The sequence below is a fragment of the Odocoileus virginianus genome, unplaced genomic scaffold (assembly GCF_023699985.2).
Source record: "Odocoileus virginianus isolate 20LAN1187 ecotype Illinois unplaced genomic scaffold, Ovbor_1.2 Unplaced_Contig_8, whole genome shotgun sequence".
Classification (NCBI taxonomy): Eukaryota; Metazoa; Chordata; class Mammalia; order Artiodactyla; family Cervidae; genus Odocoileus; species Odocoileus virginianus.
In genome coordinates this window covers 900,894-917,551 of record NW_027224325.1, presented here as the reverse complement: position 1 = coordinate 917,551, position 16,658 = coordinate 900,894, and the positions used below count along the sequence as shown (strand labels likewise).

At 39.7% G+C, this 16,658-nt stretch overlaps 1 protein-coding gene across 8 annotated transcripts in view; it reads left to right on the top strand.

Annotated features, from left to right (window-relative positions):
• HIPK1 (homeodomain interacting protein kinase 1) overlaps window positions 1-16,658 on the top strand; it is a 52,764-nt gene that overhangs the window by 4,372 nt on the left and 31,734 nt on the right. For 7 of the 8 annotated variants that reach the window (XM_020908118.2, XM_020908152.2, XM_070463872.1 and 4 more), the window contains one exon: window positions 6,894-7,971. The exons of the other annotated variant lie outside the window; for it this stretch is intronic. In XM_020908118.2, coding sequence (XP_020763777.1) covers window positions 6,896-7,971 — 1,076 coding nt within the window. In that variant the 5' untranslated portion in view covers window positions 6,894-6,895. The remainder of the gene's footprint in view (window positions 1-6,893; window positions 7,972-16,658) is intronic. 8 annotated transcript variants of the gene reach the window in all.

The window sequence follows — 16,658 nt, the reverse complement described above, 5'->3', positions numbered from 1 at the left end:
AGACTAACAGTCTTGTGCAGCACTGAAAACGTGAGCTTTTAAGTAGAGGCTGAAAGGATAAGTGTTAGTTCAGAGAAGGCTCACTAAGAGGGTAGAGTGAAGTGTAGAGAGAGGGTGGTATATGTGAAGGACTGAGGCAGGAGAAGTCAAGGCCTGCTTTAGACCCGGAGATATTTAGAACTACTGGGAAAGGGAGTGCTGTGGGAGAGAGTCAGTGACATGAAGCTACAAAATAGTCAGGGTCCAGAGCTTACAAAGCCTGACAATCCCAATTAGAGGTTTTGGACTTTATTCTAAACTTTTAAATGGGAGATAGATATGCATTTGTAAAAGCTTCGATTGTAAGGTGAAGAATGAATTGGAGAAGGGAGCTTAAAAAGAAGGCCCAAGAGTACCATTTGGGGAGACAGGTTAGGCAGTTGAAGTAAGCAGTGCAGGATTGTACAGTAGGGGTGGAGCGAGAGATATCTGATGTTCCAGTGGAAGAGTTTTCATCCCAGTCTTACCTTTTTTTTTTTACAGAATGTGTATTCTTATTTACCCACTGAATACTCTTTCTGTATCAGTGTACTGGAGAACATGTACATCTGTGTACATGGCAGCTGAGGACAAGTTCTAGAGGAAGAAATCAGCATGTAGTTCTGATTTTACAGTTATTATGTAACCAGTTGTTAAATTGTATTAAAAAGACAAACGTGACACCAAGTAAAAGTGTTGGGAATTTATTATTGGTGTTTCAGGGAGAAGAAGGAAGTCACTGAAGACTTAAGGCAAAACGTTGACCAGTGGGTACTTTGGTTGTCATACCCAGCAGTTTCATTCGTAATTACAATATCTGAATTCTTTATGGTAAGATTATCTACCGGTGGGCTTTCCTGGTGGCTCAGTGGGTAAAGAGTCTGCCAGCAATGCAGGAGACTGGGGTTTGATCCCTGGGTCAGGAAGATCCCCTGGGGAAGGAAATGGCAACCCACTGGAGAATCCTTGCTTGGAGAATTCCATGGATAGAGGAGCCTGGCAGGCTACAGAAGATGAAGTCGCAAAGTCTGACACAACTGAGCAACTAACACTGTCACTTTTCACTTATCTGCCTGTAGTGTAGGACGGTAGTGGTTGTTGCTCAGTTGCTAAGTCATGTCCAGCTCTTCTGTTACCCCTTGCATGGTCTGCAGCCCGCCAGGCTCCTCTGTCCATGGGGTTTTCCAGGCAAGAACACTGGAGTGGCCCATTTCCTTCTCCAGGGGGTCTTCCCCACCCAGGAAGTGAACCTGTGTCTCCTGCACTGGCAGGCGATTCTGTACCCCTGAGCCACCAGGGAATCCTGCCCCTGAGGTGGGGCACCCTGTTAATATTGTCAAATAGATGTGCCCATGGGAGGGAGTGGGGAAGCTGTTAATTTGACTGTTTTGATAGCCTTGGATCCTGCTGCTGCTGCTGCTAATTCACTTCAATCGTGTCCGACTCTGTGACCCCATGGACTGTAGCCCACCAGGCTCCCCTCATCCCTGGGATTTCTCCAGGCAAGCACACTGGAGTAGGTTGCCATTCCCTTCTCCAATGCATGAAAGTGAAAAGTGAAAGGCCTTGGATCCTAGCAAGACTCAGTTCTCTTTTTAGTAATACATATAAGTACCAGTAACCTTTTGGCTACCACTTCTGGTTTGGGATTAATTCAGTGGCAAGTTTGTCATTATATTTAGATAGTTACATCCTTGGAAAATCAGGTTTGAAATGCAAAGACTAGTTTACTGCTAGAGTCAAGAGGTGCAACATTTTCAGGAAGTGAGCTTTTAATTTATTGGGAGCAGTTCTCATGTGAATTGAATATATGTGTAATATGCTCAACAGAGTGTGATACATAGTAAATTTTCCACAGATGTTAAATCTGTTGCATAGTTTTGCTTGGGAAGTCTCAGCCTAGGAAGAAAAGTGTCTCCCCATTTGACAAAGCAAATTTTGTGGGACATAGTATTTTGTGTCTAGAGATGGCTGTTTTTAGCTGAGTTTCAAATTGTAATGTAAGTAAGAGTAGATTTTTCTAGGCAGTTTTGATTCTGGGTTTTTTTCCCCCACATGGTGCTAGTTGAGGTCAGGATGAATGTCACCCACACTATAAGAGTTCTGGTGGCAAACTGGTGACTGCAGTATCACATACCCTTGCTGGGGGTGGGGGGAGGGGAAAGCCACTGAAATTGTGGGTTGTTATTTCCCTATGGGTGGATTTAAATTTGTCTTACTGGATAAGAATTATATACATTTATATACTTAAACTTTCAGAACAGTTTCTTAGAACTTGTACTTTTTTGCAGTGTTCAGTGTGAATTTGAAGCCATCAGTATCTGTTATTTAGTTCATTGGGTGACAAGTTGTTATTGCATTGCTCTGGTAAATAGAATATTTTTACAAACTGTCTAGTTATGACCATACTTAAAAAAATTGTTATATTTCATGAATTCTTTTCAGTATTATTACTTTAAACCTCCATATTCCTAACATTGCTACAAACTGCAAATTTTGTATTCAGATAGTTTTACAGTACTCTTAGGTACAAGAAGCTTCCCTGGGGGCTCAGTTGGTGAAGCGTCTGCCTGCAATGCGGGAGACCCGGGTTCAACCCCTGGGTTGGGGGAAGATCCCCTGGAGAAGGAAATGGCACCCCACTCCAGTACCCTTGCCTGGAAAATCCCATGGACAGAGGAGCCTGATAGGCTACAGTCCATGGGGTCGCTAAGAGTCGGACACGACTTAAGAGATTTCACTTTCACTTTTTCACTTTTAGGTATAAGAAGGTTGAGCTTATGTTTTTTGATAGATTGTTAAAAGATTTAGCAAATATATGATGGAAATCAATTTCAAAAATGTTTGATTTTATGATGTTATTTTTTCATTTATTAATAGGTAAGTTTTGTAAAGGCACCACTTGATTTCAGTTTTCGTTTTATCATAGTTTGGTATTATGTCAGTTTTATTATAGTTTGGTATTATGTCAGTGATATAGGTGAAACAAGATGATTTGTGAATTTGTAACCTAGGAGTTAAATTGCAATAATGTTCTTTTAATTTACACTTCTTTTCTCTTCAAGGTTCATATAAATTATGGAAACTCTTGCTTAAAGTAAATCCAGACAGCATTTTAGAAATATAAGATTGAGGGTTCTTCCTTTCAGCTATTTGGTCCAGTGCAGATGGTTTTTAGCTACATTCAGGCACAAAGAAACACACACTTTGCTTTTTTATGTTCTGTAACATCCCTTTGCCATGTTCCCTTCCTTTCTAGGTATCTGTGTTTATTCTCTTATGACTAATAAAGTTACAGTCTATACTAGAGGGGAGACTTCCCCCATTATCTCAAGGACAGCACAGCTAAAAGAGAGGGATGTCAAAAAGCCAGAACAAAACAAGCATTTGAGCATCCTGGAGTTTAGCACAAGCAGTAGGGAGTAGAAGTGAGGTTGGCTGGCAGTGGTCAAATCAGCCAGCAGATACTGAGTGTCTGTATATCGCCAGAGTGTGTGGCACATCCTGGTGACATAAGCGAGAGAGCAAGACAGATATGGTAGCTGCGCTCATGTAACTTTTACAGTACCTGGGAATATAACATTATAAATAAATAACTTAATGTTATAAGGTAGGAACAGCATGGTGTGGGAATGCAGTGGTGACGGAGTTTGTGAGAAAGAAGAAACAGTTTTCCTAACAGAAAGTCTCCCAGCATACTAGAGGGCCTCCCAAAAACTGCAAAAAGGGCAGCATGGCTGGAGTGGTGGAGGAATTGAAGTGAGGAGATTTTGTAAGACAGCAGCCAGATTTGGGAGGAGCTTTTTTAAGACAGGTTGAGGATTTTTAACTTTATCTAAAGCAATGAAAGAACCTGGAGGTGGGAGGAGGGAGATGGTTAAGAAAGAGTAGTCCTCCAGTCTACATGGTTTAAAAACAAAGGTCCCCTGAGTGCATTCAAGATGAATTTGGAGTCTCCTGGCAGTTTGCGCTACAAAGGTTCCAATAAGGGTAGAGAAAAATGGCTGATTTTTAATATGCTTAGGAGGTGGAATCCTGGTGTCTTCCCTGGTGGCTCAGAGGGTAAAGCGTCTGCCTGCAATGTGGGAGACCTGGGTTCGATCCCTGGGTCGGGAAGATCCCCTGGAGAAGGAAATGGCAACCCACTCCAGTATTCTTGCCTGGAAAATTCCACGGACAGAGGAGCCTGGTAGGCTACAGTTCATGGGGTCGCAAAGAGTCAGACAGGACTGAGCAACTTCACTTCATTTCACTTAGGAGGTGGAGTGATAAGATTTGGTTATAGATTAGACATGGGGATTAAGGGAGGGGAATGAGTCAGGATAATAATATTAAATGAGTTCTAGACACTAAGCCTGTCCTCTCTATTAAATCATTTAATTCTCAGAAGAGCCCCGTAATATAGGTATTGCTGTCACCATTTTGTAGATCAGGAAACAGAGACTCATTGCCACCTTTTCTGCTTGAGATATTGGGTGTGTGGTAGTGTCTTTCAATTGAGGTAAAAAACTGAGTGTGGGCATCTTTAAAGTTGAATTTTGGACATGTTGAATTGAGATGTCTCTAAGGTATCCAAATTTGAAGTGTGAAATAAGGATTTGGAGTTGAAGAGAGGAGTCTGGGTTAGAGAGAGAATATTTACAAATAGAGAAACATAAATAGTGTTGGGAAGTAGTAAAAAGAGGGAAGCAGGAGAAGGAGGATTAGTATGAGCCCTGAGGCATATGAGGGTTATTTAATTGAGAAGGGAGAAGATAAATATGAAATGGCTTGTATGCTAAGTCAACTGTTTGGATATTTGTGCTCAGTTGTGTCTGACCCTTTGCAGCCTTATGGACTAGTCTGCCAGGCTCTTCTGTCCATGGAATTTTTCAGGCAAGAATACTAGAACGGGTTGCCATGCCCTCCTCCAGGGGATCTTCCCAATGCAGGGGTGGAACCCACATCTCACGTTTCCTGCATTAGCAGGCAGATTCTTTACCACAGTGCCAAGTTTGGACTTTAAAGTCCAAATTAGTCCAAATTTGTAATTAGTCTTTGGGCTTATTGAGCTCGAGGTGTCTATAATAAAGTGGGCAATTCTTGTTACCTTTCCCCATATTTTTCTAATGATGATTTCCCCAAGGTTCTTCAGAAGATCCTATCTAGGTTTCACCTCATCCTGGTTACTTTCTTCTGGTCAGTTTGTCAGTGGTCCTTTTGCAGTGCAGTGGACAGAGCTATTGTCTGCCACATTCTGGACACTACTTTTCCTGTGGATGTAGTTTAAGATTGAATTTGCTTTTGAGGAGAGAGGAACATTATTACATAGGGTTTCTCTTGCTAACAGAAGTGTTTTTCACATATGCTTCTGCTTAACCTTGTATCTTTTATCCTTGTGTTTTGTGCTAGCCAGATTTCATACCTAAGTAGGAAGTCTGTATTTGTGTTAAATGTCATCAGCTAGGTTTACTTTATGGTTTCTGTTCTTGGTGATCCTTTTGGACCTGTTACTTAGCAATACTGAGCATCCTGCCCAAACTTGATTCATCTATGATTTTTATAGTTACATATTATATACCAGCTATGTCTAAATTTAAGTAATTGATTAAAAGCTAATTAGGACAGGAATGAAGACAGAACTGTGGAATAAACTCTGAGGCCAAAGAACTTGGTTTTAAATTCTAGTCCTGCCACTTAAGAGCTGTCTTATTTGGGACAAATTATTTTAACCACTCCCTGCCTCAGTTTCCTCATCTGTAGAGTGGAAGTAAGGATAGTATCTTTTTCAAAAGGTTGTGGTGAGAATCAGATTAATGTGTTTGAAGTGCTTAGACTACCTCTTGGTACCTAGTAGATGATCAGTCATCTAAGGCATTGTTATTGATGTTGTTTTTATTTTATAAACCTTCATAGATGTTCATACTATTCATTCCTATTATTGCTGAGTCTCAAAGAGTGATTCAGAATGTGTAATTAGACCAAAAAGTTTATCCTTCTTTAATGGGAAACAAGGTTTGGAAAATGTATAAAATAAAAAGTCAGCCAGATACACCTTTACTTGTGTCTTTTTTTTTGAACTGAAAATTTTCTACTGTACTAAGTGAGGAGTTGTATAAAATTAAGGGCTTAACTATGGAAAACAGTGTGGAGATTTCTTAAAAAGCTGGAAATAGAACTGCCATATGACCCAGCAATCCCACTTCTGGGCATACACACCAAAGAAACCAGATCTGAAAGAGACACGTGCACCCCAATGTTCATCGCAGCACTGTTTATAATAGCCAGGACATGGAGGCAACCCAGATGCCCATCAGCAGACGAATGGATGAGGAAGCTGTGGTACATACACACCATGGAATATTACTCAGCCATTAAAAAGAATTCATTTGAATCAGTTCTAATGAGATGGATGAAACTGGAGCCCATTATACAGAGCGAAGTAAGCCAGAAAGATAAAGACCATTACAGTATACTAACACATATATATGGACTTTAGAAAGATGGTAACGATAACCCTATATGCAAAACAGAAAAAGAGACTCAGATATATAGAACAGACTTGTGGACTCTGGGAGAAGGCGAGGGTGGGATGTTTCAAGAGAACAGCATTGAAACATGTATATTATCTAGGGTGAAACAGATAACCAGCCCAGGTTGGGTACATGAGACAAGTGCTCGGGCCTGGTGCACTGGGAAGACCCAGAGGGATCGGGTGGAGAGGGAGGTGGGAGGGGGGGACTGGGATGGGGAATACATGTAAATCCATGGCTAATTCATTTCAATGTAAAACAAAAACTACTGTAATGATGTAAAGTAATTAGCCTCCAACTAATAAAAATAAAAGGAAAAAAAAAAATTAAGGGCTTAATTCCTCTTCCTCTTTCTCAATGTAGGTATGGCATCACAGCTGCAGGTGTTTTCCCCCCCATCAGTGTCGTCGAGTGCCTTCTGCAGTGCGAAGAAACTGAAAATAGAGCCCTCTGGCTGGGATGTTTCTGGACAGAGCAGCAACGACAAATATTATACCCACAGCAAAACCCTCCCAGCCACACAAGGGCAAGCCAACTCCTCTCACCAGGTAGCAAATTTCAACATCCCTGCTTACGACCAGGGCCTCCTCCTCCCAGCTCCTGCAGTGGAGCATATTGTTGTAACAGCTGCTGACAGCTCGGCCAGTGCTGCTACATCAACCTTCCAAAGCAGCCAGACCCTGACTCACAGAAGCAACGTTTCTTTGCTTGAGCCATATCAAAAATGTGGATTGAAAAGAAAAAGTGAGGAAGTTGACAGCAACGGTAGCGTGCAAATCATAGAAGAACATCCCCCTCTCATGCTGCAAAACAGGACTGTGGTGGGTGCTGCTGCCACGACCACCACTGTCACCACAAAGAGTAGCAGTTCCAGCGGAGAAGGGGATTACCAGCTGGTCCAACATGAGATCCTTTGCTCTATGACAAACAGCTATGAAGTCTTGGAGTTCCTAGGCCGGGGAACATTTGGACAGGTGGCTAAGTGCTGGAAGCGGAGCACCAAGGAAATTGTGGCTATTAAAATCTTGAAGAACCACCCCTCCTATGCCAGACAGGGACAGATTGAAGTGAGCATCCTTTCCCGACTAAGCAGTGAAAATGCTGATGAGTATAATTTTGTCCGTTCTTATGAGTGCTTTCAGCATAAGAATCATACCTGCCTTGTGTTCGAGATGCTGGAGCAGAACTTATATGATTTTCTAAAGCAGAACAAGTTTAGTCCACTGCCACTCAAGTACATCAGGCCAATCTTGCAGCAGGTGGCCACCGCCCTGATGAAGCTCAAGAGCCTTGGTCTAATTCATGCAGACCTTAAGCCTGAAAACATAATGCTGGTTGATCCAGTGCGCCAGCCCTACCGAGTGAAGGTCATTGACTTTGGTTCTGCTAGTCACGTTTCCAAAGCTGTGTGCTCAACCTACTTGCAGTCTCGTTACTACAGGCAAGTGGCAAATGCTAAAAAACGTGTCTTAAACTAGAGATCTGTCTTTATATTTAGCATGTACTACAAAGGCCTACGTATAACAATGAATTATTTACAGATTTCAGCAAAGAATAGGGTAATATATTTCAGTTTATTCCCTGTATGTGGCATTCCTATATGTAACATTTTATTTCTGAAATTTTAACTCTAGAAAAATTAATTCAGTCTGATTCTGAAATTTGTTCTTAGTTGAATTATTCTAGCATCTGGTTCCTTCTTTGCTACCTTTATACATAATCTTTCCTTTTTAAAGTATCTTTAAATATATAAGATATTTACTTTATTGTGATGAATTTGGGCATATGCTGCTATTTTTTTCCAGGTTCCAGTCTTGGCAGGTGAGATGCCTTGGAATAATTCCAAGTTGTTTTTTTTTTTTTATTCCAAGTTTTAACTGTAGCATCATTTTATTATTTTACGTTTTCTCTCTTGCATAATAGAATTGGATTAGATGATGGCTGAGATCTCTTCTTGTTTTAATATTCTCCATAGGTCTTTGAACTTATTTGCATATGAACTCATTTGGTTATCCTAAAATGGCCTTGACCCAAGCACCTTATACTTTAGTGATTTATATTTCTATATTGATACTTCTAATAAAGCTACCTTTTCAATACATAGTAATTATTGGAACAGAACTTAAATGCTAGTATATAGGATTTTGTCTGTACTATAATCAAGGAGCATTACTGAAAGAAAGGAGAAAATCTTTATATGAACTTTTATTTCTCAGTACCTCATTTATCTGTCTAGTTACTAATTTTAGGGAATCTGATATTTATTTTAATGGTCATGTGTTAAACACAGATTGTACACACACCCAATCAAGAAGTGAAACAGTAAAAAAGATAACCCCCAAAATAAGTTTTGTCAAGTTTTATGTTTGGCTAATAAATTTTGAGGGAATAGAAATTCTGAACTAAGAATTTTATGTGTGAAAAAAATACAGGATGTTTTAACCTGTGCAGGGATTCATAAAATATGCCATCTATATATTTTTTGTTTTTCTAATGGTGGTAAAACCTACAGAACACGAAGTCTGCGTCTACACGTACCGTTCAGTGTTAGGCAGTGCCTCCACTGTGCCCCATGGCCCTCACCACTCTCCGTTTCTGCAGTTTGCTTTCTGGCTCTGCTGGATCTTCACTGTGGCTCGGGCTTTTCTCTGGTTGCAGTGTGCGGGTTCATTAGTTGTGGCACCTGGGCTGAGTTGCCCCGAGGTGTGTGTGATCTGTACTGTACTCAGACAATAAAGAATCTGCCTGCAATACAGGAGACTTGGGTTTGATCCCTAGGTTGGGAAGATCCCCTGGAGAAGGGAATGGCAACCCACTCCAGTATTCTTGCCTGGTGAATTCCATGAACAGAGGAACCTGGCGAGCTACAGTCAGTGGGGTCACAAAGAGTCGACATGACTGAGCAGCTGAGCTCACGCTCACGCACACACAGACACACACCTGGAATCTTAGTTCCCCCACCAGGGATGGAACCCATGTCCCCTGCATTGGCAGGCAGATTCTTAACCGCTGGACCACCAGGGAAGTCCCTCCAAATTTTTTTTATCACTCAAAACAGAAACTCTGTAACTGTTAAGTAGTAACTACTCTATCCTACAACTGCCACCCCTGTTACCCCTGTTTGATTTTCTGTCTGTGAATTTGCCTGTTCTAGATATTGCAGATAAGTGGAATCATACAGTATTTGTCCTTTGTGGTCTGACTTACTTCACTTAGCATAATGTCTTCAAGGTTAATCTCTGAAATTCTGTAGCATGTATCAGAATTTCATTCCTTTTCAGGACTGAATATTTCATTGCATGTATATACCACATTTTATTTATCTTTCATCTGTTGATGAACACTTGGATTGTTTCTACGTTTTTGGCTATTGGGAGTAATGGTGTAATGAACATTGGCATTCAAGTATTTGAGTCCCTGTTTTCACTTTTTTGGGGGTATAAAACTAGAATTAGAGTTGTTGGTTCATATTGGTAATTACTTAACCTTCTGAGGAACCATCAAACTCTTTTCCTCAGCCACTGAATGATTTTTTATTCCTACCAGCCGTGCATGGGGTTCTAATTTCTCCACATACCAACACTTCTTATTTTCTTTCTCTCTCCCTCTTTTTTTTGGATAATAACCATCCTTATGTATGTGAAATGATATCTCATATAGTTTTGATTTGCATTTCCCTAATAATTAGTGATGATGAACATCATTTTATGTGCTTTTGGGCCATCTTCTTTGGACAAGTCCTTCGTCCATTTTTGAATTGGATTGTTTGGTTTTTGTTGTTGTTGTTGAGTTGTAAGAGTTCTTTATATACTCTGGGTATTAATCCCTGGTCAGATACATAATTTGCAGACATTTTTTCCTAGTCAGTGGGGTCTCCTTTCCACTCTTTTGATAGTGTCATTTGCACAAAAGTTTTAATTTTGATGAATTTTGTCTTTTTTGTTGCTGTTGCTTTGTACTTTTGGTATCATAACCAGGAAATCATTGCCAAGCCAATGTCATGAAGCTTTTCCCCTGTGTTTTCTTTGAATAGTTTTAGCTCTTATAGTTAGCTTTTTGATCCACTTTGGGTTAATTTTTGTTTGGTATAAAGTATGGGTCCAGTTTTATTCTTTTGCATGTGATTATTCAGTTTTTCCAGCACCATTTGCTGAAAAGACTGTCCTTTCTCCATTGAATGGTCTTGACACTCTTGTCAAAATCCTCTGACCATAAATATGAGGGTTTATTTCTGGGCTGTCTATTCTGTTCCATTGTTCTAAATGTCTGTCTTTATGCCAGTACCATGCTTTTTTGATTACTTGTAGCTTTGTAATAAGTTTTGAAATCAGAAAGTATGAGACCTCTGGTTTTATTTTCTTTCAAGATTGTTTTGGCTATTTGGAGTCTCCTGAAATTCTGTATGAATTTTAGGATAGATTTTTCTGTTTCTGCAAAAAAAAACTCCTTGGTGTTTGATAGGGATCACACTGAATCTGCAAATCATCTTGTATAGTACCGATATCTCAACAACATTGTCTTCCAGTCCACACTTGTCTGTTTTTATCTTTTCTTTTTATAGTTTTATAAAGCTATATCACAGTAATACTTGATGGTGGGCCTAAGGCAAGGGGAAGAGCAGCTCAGGCATTTCTTATTTATCATTAATTTTATCCACAGTGGTCCTCTTCATGTTGCATTGTTGCTTTATTAGAGTCCACTAAATCCTTACCCTCTTGTCTTTTCAGAAAATTTCTCTGTAATCCTTCTGACTAGTGGAGCATTCTGGCTTCAGAGCCAGTCTTCCCCTTCCCTCCCTTTTAGTTTATCTTGCTGATAACATGCCAGAATACGATCAGTTGACATAAGTTTTTGCCACCGTGCTGTTTATATTGGCCATAGGCATGGCTGGATGAAAATACTTTATTTCCTAACCCACTGTAAATGTAAATGTAGATTAATTCCAAGGAAAGTTGCTGTCTTTGGGGCTTGGGTTTTAGACACAAAGGTTTGCCATACTTACAGCTCAATGCTTTTCCATTTTTTTTTTTTCTTTTTCATTTTGAACAGGCCAGCTGGCCTTTATTTAAAGCTGAGATCACTTTATTATGTATGGAAGGACAAGGTCTAGATAAGGAAAGCATATTTTCAGTTTCAGTTCAGTTCAGCTGAGTCGTGTCTGACTCCCTGTGACCCCATGGACTACAGCACGCCAGGCCTCCTTATCCATCACCAGCTGCTGGAGTTTACTCAAACTCATGCCATCCAGCCATCTCATCTTCTGTCATCGCCTTCTCCTCACACCTTCAATCTTTCCCAGCATCAGGGTCTTTTCCAATGAGTCAGCTCTTTGCATCAGATGGCCAAAGTATTGGAGTTTCAGCTTCAACATCAGTCCTTCCAATGAATATTCAGGACTGATTTCCTTTAGGATGGACTGGTTTGATCTCCTTGCAGTTCAAGGGACTCTCAAGAGTCTTCTCCAACACCACAGTTCAAAAGCATCAGTTCTTCAGCACTCAGCTTTCTTTATAGTCCAACTCTCACATCCATACATGACTACTGGAAAAACCATAGCCTTGACTAGACGGACCTTTGTTGGCAAAGTAATGTCTCTGCTTTTTAATATGCTGTCTATGTTGGTCATAACTTTTCTTCCAAGGAGTAAGCATCTTTTAATTTCATGGCTGCAGTCACCATTTGCAGTGATTTTGGAGCCCCCCAAAATAAAGTCTGCCACTGTTTCCACTGTTTTCTCTATTTGCCATGAAGTGATGGGACCAGATGCCATGATCTTAGTTTTCTGAATGTTGAGCTTTAAGCCAACTTTTTCACTCTCCTCTTTCACTTTCATCAAGAGGCTCTTTAGTTCTTCACTTTCTGCCATAAGGGTGGTATCATCTGCATATCTGAGGTTATTGATATTTCTCCCGGCAATCTTGATTCCAGCTTGTGCTTCATCCAGCCCAGCGTTTCTCATGATGTACTCTGCATATAAGTTAAATAAGCAGGATGACAATATACAGCCTTGACATACTCCTTTTCCTATTTGGAACCAGTCTGTTGTTCCATGTCCAGTTCTAACTATTGCTTCCTGACCTGCATACAGGTTTCTCAAGAGGCAGGTCAGGTGGTCTGGTATTCCCATCTCTTTCAGAATTTCCCACAGTTTATTGTGATCCACACAGTCAAAGGCTTTGGCATAGTCAATAAAGCAGAAATAAATGTTTTTCTGGAACTCTCTTGCTTTTTCGATGATCCAGTGGATGTTGGCAATTTGATCTCTGGTTCCTCTGCCTTTAAAACCAGCTTGAACATCTGGAAGTTCATGGTTCACGTGTTGCTGAAGCCTGGCTTGGAGAATTTTGAGCATTACTTTATTAGCGTGTGAGATGAGTGCAGTTGTGTGGTAGTTTGAGCATTCTTTGGCATTGCCTTTCTTTGGGATTTGAATGAAAACTGACCTTTTCCAGTCCCATGGCCACTGCTGAGTTTTCCAAATTTGCTCTCGTATTTAGTGCAGCACGTTCACAGCATCATCTTTTAGGATTTGAAATAGCTCAGCTGGAACTCCATCATCTCCACTAGCTTTTTTTCGTAGTGATGCTTCCTAAGGCCCACTTGACTTCACATTCCAGGATGTCTGGCTCTAGGTGAGTGATCACACCATCGTGATTATCTGGGTCGTGAAGATCTTTTCTGTACAGTTCTTCTGTGTATTCTTGCCACCTCTTAATATCTTCTGCTTCTGTTAAGGTCCATACCATTTCTGTCCTTTATTGAGCCCATCTTTGCATGAAATGTTCCCTTGGTATCTCTGATTTTCTTGAAGAGATCTCTAGTCTTTCCCATTCTGTTGTTTTCCTCTATTTCTTTGCATTGATCACTGAGGAAGGCTTTCTTATCTCTCCTTGCTATTCTTTGGAACTCTGCATTCAAATGGGTATATCTTTCCTTTTCTCCTTTGCCTTTTGCTTCTCTTCTTTTCACAGCTGTTTGTAAGGCCTCCTCAGACAGCCATTTTGCTTTTTTGCATTTCTTTTTCTTGGGGATGGTCTTGCTCCCTGTCTCCTGTACAATGTCACGAACCTCCATCCATAGTTCATCAGGCAGTCTATCAGATCTAGTCCCTTAAACCTTTTTCTCACTTCCAGTGTATAATCATTAGTTTATCCTAGACAAAAAGCAATCCAATTTCGTTTGACACTGAAACCACAGTTACACCTAAGCTACAGATGCAGGAAGTTAGACTTTATATAACATCTCTTATTTGCTTTGATGCCTCTGAGATGGGTGGGATGAAACAAGAGTGTTCTTGAAAATGAGCAGAGAATGATTTGTGCTCTTAAGTTACCGCAACTTCAACTTGCTCTGGGTTCCAGTGAAACAGAGCTTTATGATTTAGGTGGAATTTTTCAATTTATAGGAGTTTGAAGTTGGGAAATCAGAAGGCGAAGATTGCTATCTCTATCACCTGGTTACAGCAATTAGAGCCTGTTTAGCATTTGATCTTTAAGGATGGAATGTATCTTCAAAGAAGAGAGTCCCTATGTCCAAAGTACGATTAATGCCATTTTTCTACTGAAGGCTACTAGTTTGTTTTTCTGTGTGTAATCTTTTTTACTGCCTAGTTGTTAGAATGTCAGAGCTGATAAGAACCTAGAAGAGTGAGTAACTTATATAGATGAGGTAGAACCAGAATTTCAGTGTCTAGTTTACATTGAGGGATTGAGAAATAATAGAGACCAAGGAGAGAGATGATATCATAATGAGAATATTACAAAGAATTTTGGTCTGAATTCAAAGTTTAAAACATTCTGTCTTTAGAGGTGAACCTGCTGTAAATGATTTTCAATAAAAAAATTATAGCTTCAGTCTTTTTGCTTCCTAGAGTTTACATAAGTCTAACATTTTTAGGCTCTAATGATAGTGAAAAGTCCTCAGTAGATTGAGCAGCCTTGTTTTATTTTTACTGCTTTCATATTTTTTCTTTTGATTCTTACCATTTTGTATAGTAGATGTGGTAGAGTTAACTGTTTTGAGTGAGCTTTAGCTCAGAATACTTAGCTGCTTTTGTTACTCTAGAAGCAGAGCAAGACCAAATGGAAAAACTGATTCCAGCCAATCTTTAGGGGTTTTTTTGTTTTATGGAGTTTGGGGGATGGAATTAGCATTTTTCTTAATTTCCCTGAAATTTTAAGCCTTTGAAGCCTAAGAATTATCACATGTTATGACTATCTTTTAAAAAAAGTAAGTTATTGGGTGGTCTGGCCCCTCCCTGTGACCTACCTTTTAGATTTTGAAATGTCTTTCTGGTATAGTGGGAATGGCAAAGTCAATCTGCTGCTCTTCAATTGATGTTTAGGAATGTTCTAAGCCCAGTTTTTATTTTGGCACAAAGCCATTTGCATTCTCCCTGCCAGCTATTTTTGGCACTGTCATGAACTTAGAAATTAATGAGTCTGCTCAGTGAAAGTAAAAATTTTGTCCTTTTTCAATTTTAGAAAGGCTTTTATGTTTCAGGGTACTCTTGCCCTCTAGTTTATTAATGCTCTCAAATATGACACAGTGGCTGTATTTAATTGAACTCTGAAATTTCATCAGTAATGTGGGGCTCTAGCCACCTGCAACAGGAATGTCACTTTTGAAAGTTGTTTTCTTTGGCTAAAAAAGACAGTGCACATCAAATGGAACAAAACCTGATGGTATCAGTGGTTCTGCCCTTTCTGGTCAAATGGTGGAAGTCCCAGCAGGCCAGGATCTTAAGCTATTGGAGTCCTCTAATTTACCCTGTTTTCTAGGGACTGTTTAGAAAATTACTCTGCTAAAGTAATATTCTTATTAAGAGAAATATCTTTATACCCTCCCCACTCAATCTTTGTCCCCCTCCCCCTTCTCCCACATATACACAGTGCAACAATAAACACATACTGCTTGAAAGTAAAAATTTGGGACACTTGTGAGGAGACAGCTGTGAGATGGGTCCTAATGAAGAGATCTGTTTTTCCATTAAGCTCCTGTTAAATGAGGGATCTGGATCTGGAGTGTCCTTACGAATTCAAATTCTGGGACTTACTAGAAGGAAAGGAAATTATTTGGAGATGATAAAGTGTTTTGAGAGCTCAGATCTTGGACCCAGACTGCCTGGTGGCCAGCCTTGAGCACTTCAACCTATCAGTGTCCGGTTTCTTTATCTTTAAAATAGAAATGATACTTTCAATGTAGAGGCAAGGTGCCATTGATTATAAGATGAAATATTATTTATGTACTAATAAGAAAGTAAAAACATTGCTATTAAACTAAAATATATTGTCATTTGTAAGAGTCTCAATTTCAGAGAGGTTAAAATGTGAAAAGTATGCATCATGTGATTGAGGGCTTAACAGTGATAATACTTTTCATAAGATTGTTGTAAACAGGATTAAGTAAACCCCATATTTATAAAGAACCTAGAACAGTGCATGGTACACACTTGGCCCTACATATGTGTCATTTATTATTATTATCCCCCTTTTGAATCCATTTATCTCTGTCACAGTTTGAAAAACACCATGTACACCACAATGCCAAATAGATGTATATAGATGGGTATGTATTTGTTGTTGTTGCTCAGTCGCTAAGTCACGTCTGACTCTTTGTGACCCCGAGGACTGTAGCATGTCAGGCTTCCCTGTCCTTCACTATCTCCCGGAGTTTTCTCAAATTCATGTCCATTGAGTTGGTGATGATATCTAACCATCTCATCCTTTGCCTCCCTTCTTCTCCTTTTGCCTTCAATATTTCCTAGCATCAGGGTCTTTTTCAGTGAATTGGTTTTTCACATCAGGATATGTATTTAACTTTTGCTTACTTAGAGGTAGTAATAGTACAGTGTACTCAACTTCAGAGCTAGACTGCTAGAATTCAAATTCTAGCTCTGCCATTTATTAATTATATGATTTGGGATACATTTCTTAATCTATTTGCATCTGTTTCCTTCTCTGTAAGTGGCACTTTGCCTTGGATGTATTCATATATATATATATATATATATATATATATATATATAAAGCTCCTAGTTTATGATATTACTGTAGTCTTCTCTGTAAGGTTCCCTAGGGTTGGGTTTCTCACTGGAGTATTAATCAAAATGAATATTTCTGAAAGCAC